Source organism: Quercus robur, chromosome 8 (genome assembly GCF_932294415.1).
Source record: "Quercus robur chromosome 8, dhQueRobu3.1, whole genome shotgun sequence".
Classification (NCBI taxonomy): domain Eukaryota; kingdom Viridiplantae; phylum Streptophyta; class Magnoliopsida; order Fagales; family Fagaceae; genus Quercus; species Quercus robur.
In genome coordinates this window covers 43,376,124-43,384,095 of record NC_065541.1, presented here as the reverse complement: position 1 = coordinate 43,384,095, position 7,972 = coordinate 43,376,124, and the positions used below count along the sequence as shown (strand labels likewise).

Here is a 7,972-nt window from a genome sequence, read left to right as displayed (position 1 = left end):
CTGTGACAACAATCAACAAAACAATAAGGGAATATATTCATGGTTGAAAATGACAAATCTTCAATAATCCAAAGTAAGATATCATATCAGAACATCTAGATCAAGTTGGCAATATCTAAAATAAAAGTAGAGAATTCAATGCCAAACCTGTGTTAACATTCATAACTGGTAACATTTGGATAATCATACACAAATAACAAATTTTTATAGTTTTTAACACAAATAACAAATTTAAAGGCAATGCTTTTAAATATTAATCCTTCTTGAAGCTGAATTGGTTTGACTAATAATTCATGAACAATTTTTTTTAGAGGACATAATATTACTTGCACATTGTGAGAATTAACAGCTTGTCTTTTTTAGGATTATGACAATGATGAGGTATTCTCAATCCAAGATGATCGCATCATGCACTTGCTGCCTGCATTTTACCAAGATATGATAGTGAGGGTGTACTCTAAGAAGCCTGAACTGGTTTGTGGAAAATAAAGACATTGATTTTGTTAAGTCATTTATATAATTAGGATATTTCTTTATGACCATGAATTATATGCAAATGTTACATACATCCATACAGGTGGAATGAAAGCACAGGTTCATTCAACTCCTGACTCAAAGAAACAGTGCCAGAGATAACATAAGGAACAGGCCTCACGTAGCCAAACCAAGATCAAAAAAAAAAAAAAAATTTCCATAAAAATTTTTAAAATAAAATAAACACTTACCAAAAAAAAAAAAAAAAAAAAAAAAAAAAAAAAAAAAAAAAAAAAACATAAGAGGACTATGACGACCAATAGTAAAACTAGTAAAAAAAAAAACAATCCTTGAGCATTGGTTTTGACTTTAATCTATCTAAATCTATTAGAGCACTGACAACGTTGTTGTTAAATTCACCAAGTCCAAATCTTATGGTCACCAAACTATACCTGAGATGAGATACTATAGGAAAAAGTGTTATACCTGAGATGGGAGGAGGGAGGCGGGTCAGTGGATGTGTGAAGGGAGGATAGAGGCGGGTCAATGGTTGTGCAAGAGAAGCAGGGATGCAGGTCAGTGGTTGTCGCCGGCGACGGGTCAGAGGGAGGCTAAGGCTTTGGATCTCCAACACCAGCAGCTAGGCCCTTTCTCTCTCTGGTGCCGTCGTCGTGCATTTGTGTGAAACAAAAATTAGATAATAAATGGGTTTAATTTGTAATCGGGTTATAATTTAAAATTTGATTTCAACCAGGTCACTAAAATCTTATGTGAAAATTAGTTATTGTAATTTTTTAATTTAAAAAATGTTATGTCATTTTAAAAAATGTCAAGTCATTGTTCCGTTAGTCACGTAAGTAACATTATTAATACAACTCATTTTTTAAACTTGAGGAACCAATTGTACTCAGTTGAAACTTGAGAGACCAATTGCACACACAGAATAAATTTGAGGGACCAATATTGTAATTTCGCCAAGGATAAAAATCAGCACTTTAAAATTTATATTTTTTTGTCAATCAAAAACAATTTGGTTTCATCAAGGAACAATTTTCAGAATGTAGAATGTAAATGGAGGACAATAAATATTTGGTTAATCTAATTGGAAACTCAACTGATTTGCCGTTTTAAATATCAACATTAATGTGAAACTCCCTTCTAAAAACTTAAACCTCGGCCTTTGCCCCCTATCAAAAACAATTTGGTTTCATCAAGGAACAATTTTCAAAATGTAGAATGTAAATGGAGGACAATAAATATTTGGTTAATCTAATTGGAAACTCAACTGATTTGCTGTTTTAAATATCAACATTAATGTGAAACTTCCTTCTAAAGACTTAAACATTGGCCTTTGCCCCCTACACCCCACAAGTACTCTAGCCTAATTTAAGTGTATATTGTTCTTGAGATCCAAGTATATATTAGATGATATTAAATTTTTTGGTGATAAAAAAAAGAAGAGGTTTAAGACTTTCTTTTTATTGCTGATTTTGATTTTTTTTTTTTTTTTTTTTTGTGCAAAGAGAAAAAAGAAAGTGAGTGATTCCAGCTTCTGTGTGTGGAAGACTATGATATGCACACATAAATAAAAAATAAAATAAAAATTTATTAGGGGTACCGCATTTATTACCAAATCATTTATTTGGTGGTTGATAAAAGTTAAAGTAGCTTTAACATTTTCATTTTTTAAAAAAATATTAATTTTTATTTATTGACTAATAAGGGATACATTAATACTTTTACAAGTAAAGACACATTCTTATTGATTACTACTTAGGGCCTTTTTAGTTTTTACATTTGGGGCCTAGGACAATTCCCTCACTTACTTACTATGTAGAAGATGAAACAGAATGCACACTTGCAAATAATCAAAATGTAATTAATACTCACTAAATCACTAGTGAACTTTAGGGTTTCCTTTTCTTTTGCTTCATTTAGAAATATAAAAGGACTATAAACCTTGATATCCCTCTTTTTTTTTTTAAGGAAAAATTTGTTGCACAAAACTGAAATTGTGATTTGAATTAATAATTTTAGTTTAGCTATTAAAAAGGAAAGTGTGCAACAAACAGTACCTTTTATTTTAATGTGATATAGAGTTATATAGATGACAATCATCTGGACCTGGCCAAGACTAGCCCTATCCAATAAAGAATAACGTCCAGCCTAACCTATTAAAAAAGAAATCCACTATATAAATATGTGATGGTTAGCACCATCCACCCCCAAACCAAACATAACACTCTTCTCTCAAGTTGCATCGCACTTCATATTCGCGATTGATCTCTCCTGCAACCCATAACCACAACCACCAACACTGCAACCCATAACTGAAACCCACTAGATTGGACCACCATCGACAATTCATAAATTACTGTCAACAACTCACAAGATCGGCCATGCACTGCCACTAAAAACCCACTGAGAGAGAGAGAGAGAGAGAGAGAGAGAGAGAGAGAGAGAGAGAGAGATTGATAATAATAAAATTATCAAGTGGCCTTTACTTTTATTGGTAAAAATATATTATAATAGTTTTTTTTTTTTCACATCAATTGTACATGAAATAATAAAAGAGGACTATTTGTATAATTTGGCTCTCCTAGATGAAATCTCTACTTTTATATAATCGCTACCTACCTTTATTTTGGGAGTATTTGAAATTAATGTTGTACTCAACACACTAGCCTGAAATTTACCCCCATTGGACCATCTTTTCCTTTTGGCAAATGAGACAGTTGTTTAAGAGCATCAACATCAACTCTACTAAAAATAATGCTATTTTGAGACACAAAAATTATTTGATTTATTTTAACACACCACTTTACGTCACATCTCTTATTTTAACACATCACCCATTAAAATAACTTTAAAAAACTCAAACCTTTTATTAAAAAACAAACAAAAAAATAAATAAATAAAATTACCACCACCAATAAGCGGTAGCCGGCCAACCACCACAGTAACCACCCAAAACTCATTGGAACCCACCCAAAATCAGAGCAAACCAACCCAACCCAAAATTATCCCAACCAAAACATTGTCAGCATTGCCACCCCTTCTCCTGCAACCCACAACCCCAACCTCTAACACCGCAACCCACCTCTAAAACCAACTAAAACCCACTACATCAAACCATTATCAACAAACCATAAACTACCGTTGACAACCCATAAGATTAGCCATGCATGCACCACCACCAAAAACCTAGAGAGAGAGAGAGATAAAAGTTTTAGAACATTTATTTGTACCATCTCATTTTTAGAACAACATTGCAGCTCCATGCCAATTTTTTTGAGATTTGAAACATTTAATGTAGTTGAGTTTTTTGTGTTTCCTGTGTTAAATGCTAAAAATAGCCTCACCTGATCTAATATAGAAAATTTGAAAACTCATTTTAACCTAGTAACCGACAAGCTACAACCCAATTCCCAAGCCCATCTCTATAATCTCTTTCAAAACCCACATCAGAATTGGGCCTAACTATACCCCACCCTAATACCCCCAGACCCAAAAAAAACACGGAGAAGTCAGTCCGAACCCCTTCGAACCTTATTTTTGGTCGAACTCGGCAAAAGCATCAAAGCTCTCGAACAGGGAAACGCACGGTAATGAAGTTCACAGACTCCCCAGTAATCGAGCTCCCAGTGCGCAACTCCCTCATTTCTCTCCAACAAGACAATGGGTCGATGCACGTGGGCACTTCCGTGTGGCCCTGTTCCCTCGTCCTCGTCAAATTCATCGACCGCTGGGCCCCGCCAATGCCAAACCCTATCGACCCAAACCCTTACTCCCAACTCCTCGATTTTCGTAACAAGCGTGGAATCGAGCTCGGCGCAGGTTGCGGTGCCGGAGGCATGGGGTTCCACCTCCTCGGACTCACCGACCTCGTGCTCACCGACATAGCCCCAGTCATGCCCGCACTCAAGCACAACCTCAAACGCAACAAACCCGTCCTATCGAAAACCTTAAAGCACTCGATCCTGTATTGGAACAACCTCGACCAAATCAACTCGCTTAAACCTCCTTTCCACTACGTTATTGCTGCTGATGTCGTTTACATCGAGGAGACCGTGGGCCCACTCGTGTCCACCATGGACGCTTTAATGGCTGACGACGGTGTCGTTTTGCTTGGATACCAGTTGAGGGACCCTGAGGCGGATAAATTGTTCTGGGAATTGTGTGACAAAACGTTTGACATCGAGAAAGTTCCGCATGAGGATTTGCACCCGGATTACGCGTATGAGGAGACCAGTGTTTATGTTTTCAGAAAGAAGAAGAAGAAGGAAGAGTCGTAGATTCGTTGTCTTGTTTGGTATATTTTGTCAAATTCTTGGCTTTGCTTCCAATTCCCTGTTTTGATTTGGTTTTCATGTTATAACTGTGAACGGGTTGATATATTTAAGCTTTTTGATTGGTCAGTTCAGTGCTTGAATTCAATCAAAATGTGGGTTTTCTTGGTTCACTTGGTTTGTGATTTAAAAAACTCTCATTGAATGTGTAATTGCAATTTGATTGCGGAAAACTTCTAGAAATTTCAGTTAGTGGGGGCAGAGTGAATGAAATAGCTGCCACTATTAAAGTAAATTCCAAAGCTTTTTTGCTTGAGCTCTATCTGATTACAAGTGAAATTATCTAAAACATTCTTAAAATGTATGCTCCACGTATCAAAGTGCATTGTTTTCTATTGATACTCCGTGAATTCATGTGTTTCTGTTTAATTATTATTGTTATTTCTGTCAACACACGCAAGATTGTCAAATAAATAAACTCTTTGCCGTCTCACATGGTGAAGGATAATGTAAAATTAGCTTGGAATGTCATGTTCTTATAACTTATCAGTTGTTACTCTTTAAGTAAAGACTAAAGAGACACTAACAAATTAAACTAGAATCGAAGTAATCATGGCTTATCAAAGTTTATGATTATGACTATAAAATAATTTATAAATTTAGATAGTACATTTCAAATGGAATGGTTTGTTCCAATGTTGAATTACGGTTTATAAATTAGAAATAGAAGCAGTTTGGCACATCAGTGATTATTCTTACCTGAATGAACAACCACGACATCCGGACCTCATTGACATAGTTTGGAAGATTGTGGAAGACAAAGGAGAAGTAGAACTCTTCTTTGTTATAGCATGAACTATTTGGCATGCGAGAAACCAAAGGACTCTGCCTGGGAGAACAAGAAAAGCCACCAAAACAGATTGTAGCACGTGCATCAAAAGACCAGAACATGAGAAAATAGAGGTGGAAGTAAAATGGACTCCCATGGGTCCAGGGATGTACAAAATAAATTTCAATGGGCTGAAGTTTGAAGATCAGAGAGCATCTGGTATTGGGGTTGTGATGCAGGATGAAACAGGCTTTGTCATTGCAGCTTTGTCCAAGAAACAGCAAGATTTAAGGGGAACAGATGAGATTGAAGCGTTAGTGGTGGAAACAGCAGTCCAATTAACATGGGAGGTAGGCCTTCAAACAGCTGAATTGGAAGAGGACTCAATGACGGTGATAAAGAGCAATTCAAAAGGAACATCCAGATGAGTCTGCAATAGGCCACCTGATAGATGGGTTGAAATTGATGTTTTAGAGGTTTAGAAGAATGAAGATATGGAATGTGGTCCGGGAGGGAATGGTAGCAGACTTGTTAGCTTGTCATGCCAGAAGCGTGAAGAACCTTGTTGCCTGGTTAGAGGAGACTCTTGATATCATTATGCAGCTGAGCAGGTGAATGTTGATGCACAAATACATTCAATCAATTGAGTAATGAATGCAGAATTTATACTTAAAAAATAAAAAATAAAAAATAAAAAATAAAAAATAAAAAGGTGTTTTATGGTATCTGGTCTCCCCACTTTGTAGATATTGAACCTTAAGAATTGTCAATTATTTACCATTGCCCAACCCTGCTCCCTGCAATTGTTAATTTGAATGATAGAATGTGTTTTGCTGAGATACAAAATCATTAGGAAAATGCTACTACCAATTGTACTTCAAAATTGTACAAACTGATATGATAATGAATGTGATTAATGTTACATCAACTAAATAAATTTTTTAAATTCTTTTTTTGTTTTCTGTTTAAGAGTTGACATACAAATTTATGTAGTGAAATTTATAATATTGCTAATATCACTTTGGTAGATAAACATATGTAAGGCTAAACATGTTGAATTTGAGACAGTTCATATTATGATCGTATTCGTGTCAATGAATTAAAATTTTGTCAAAAAGCAGATGTTGTCTTCAGCTGGTGTATTTCCTTTGTCTTGCCTGGATTATAATGGAAGTTTTGTTTTTGTTTTCCCAACTCAACTTATAGCTCAACTTTGTGAGAGTTTGGGGTCAGGGGAGAGGCTTTGTTTAGCTTATGAAATTGATTTAACTTTCTAATGTCTCTGTACAAGTGATACAGTAAGAAAAAATTGATTGCTAATGCTAACTGGGTTATAGTTTTAGAATTTAGACCTGCAACTACAAGTGATACTGCCAAAGACGCAAAAATCACTTTTATATTTTTGTTTAGTACTTAAGAAACAAAATATCATCAACCAAAAGCAATTGTTGGAAGAAGAACATTCTCATTCTCACTATTTTTCATGCTTTCTAGAGTGGCATATTTATTCCCTCTTTGCGGAGTGAAGAATCCAAATAAAAAACAGTATATATGCCTGCTCACTATTGGATTTAGACACTTAATTTTTATTTCACACCTTTAAATTATGCTTTTGCTTTTGCTCATTAAAAAAAAAAAAAAAAAGCTTTTGTTTTACTTTATAATCATATGAGCTGGAGAACTGATGCCTTGCTTGGGTTCAATGCAACGCTCTGCCTTTTACAAATGGAGTCCACTTCAAAAAAAAATGCTACGGGAAATTGCAACCCCCATACATGTCTATTTTAGCTCAACAAGTTTAAAACCAGAAAAAACTGAACTGGCTTGTAATAGCAAAGTGAACCATGTTTTTGTAATGCACATAACCAAATCAAACTGAAAGTGAAACTAACCGTGAAAGTGTTGGCTGCTTGGCAAAACTCTCTCAGAATCTTCTCCAAGACTAGTGGTTCAACTTCACTCTCTTCAATTGCCTGAGAAGGAAACCATGTCAGACCATATCCCAAAAGAAATTATTGTCAAAATCCTCTCACAGCTGCCCGTGAAATCACTCATCAGATTCAGGTGTGTTTCCAGGACCTGTTTCTCTTTAATTTCCTGCCATGATTTCATCACATTGCACCATAGTCGTGCTCTCTCCAATGCCCAAAACCCACCCTACCTACTTTTTCGTCATTATGATCAGAAAATAGGGAAAGATTGCTTCACTCTGCTCTCTTCCGATAACCCATTCCCTCTCAATCTCAAGGAAGAGTATTTCACATGGCCATCAGATTTCATAGAAATGCATTGCCCACACAAGAGCTCATAAAGCGATTCTTCATATTTGGTTGATCCAACGGTCTAGTCTGTCTCTTGAATGATTCTACAGTTACTGAGG

The 7,972-nt window shown here is 35.5% G+C and overlaps 1 protein-coding gene across 1 annotated transcript; it reads left to right on the top strand.

Moving 5' to 3' along the window:
* The first annotated feature begins 3,992 nt into the window (after window positions 1–3,992).
* On the top strand, window positions 3,993–5,079 carry LOC126695615 (uncharacterized). The gene has a single exon (XM_050392437.1). It carries the CDS (start codon window positions 4,083–4,085, stop codon window positions 4,767–4,769), a length of 687 nt encoding a protein of 228 aa, XP_050248394.1. The 5' UTR covers window positions 3,993–4,082; the 3' UTR covers window positions 4,770–5,079.
* The last annotated feature ends 2,893 nt before the right edge of the window (window positions 5,080–7,972 follow it).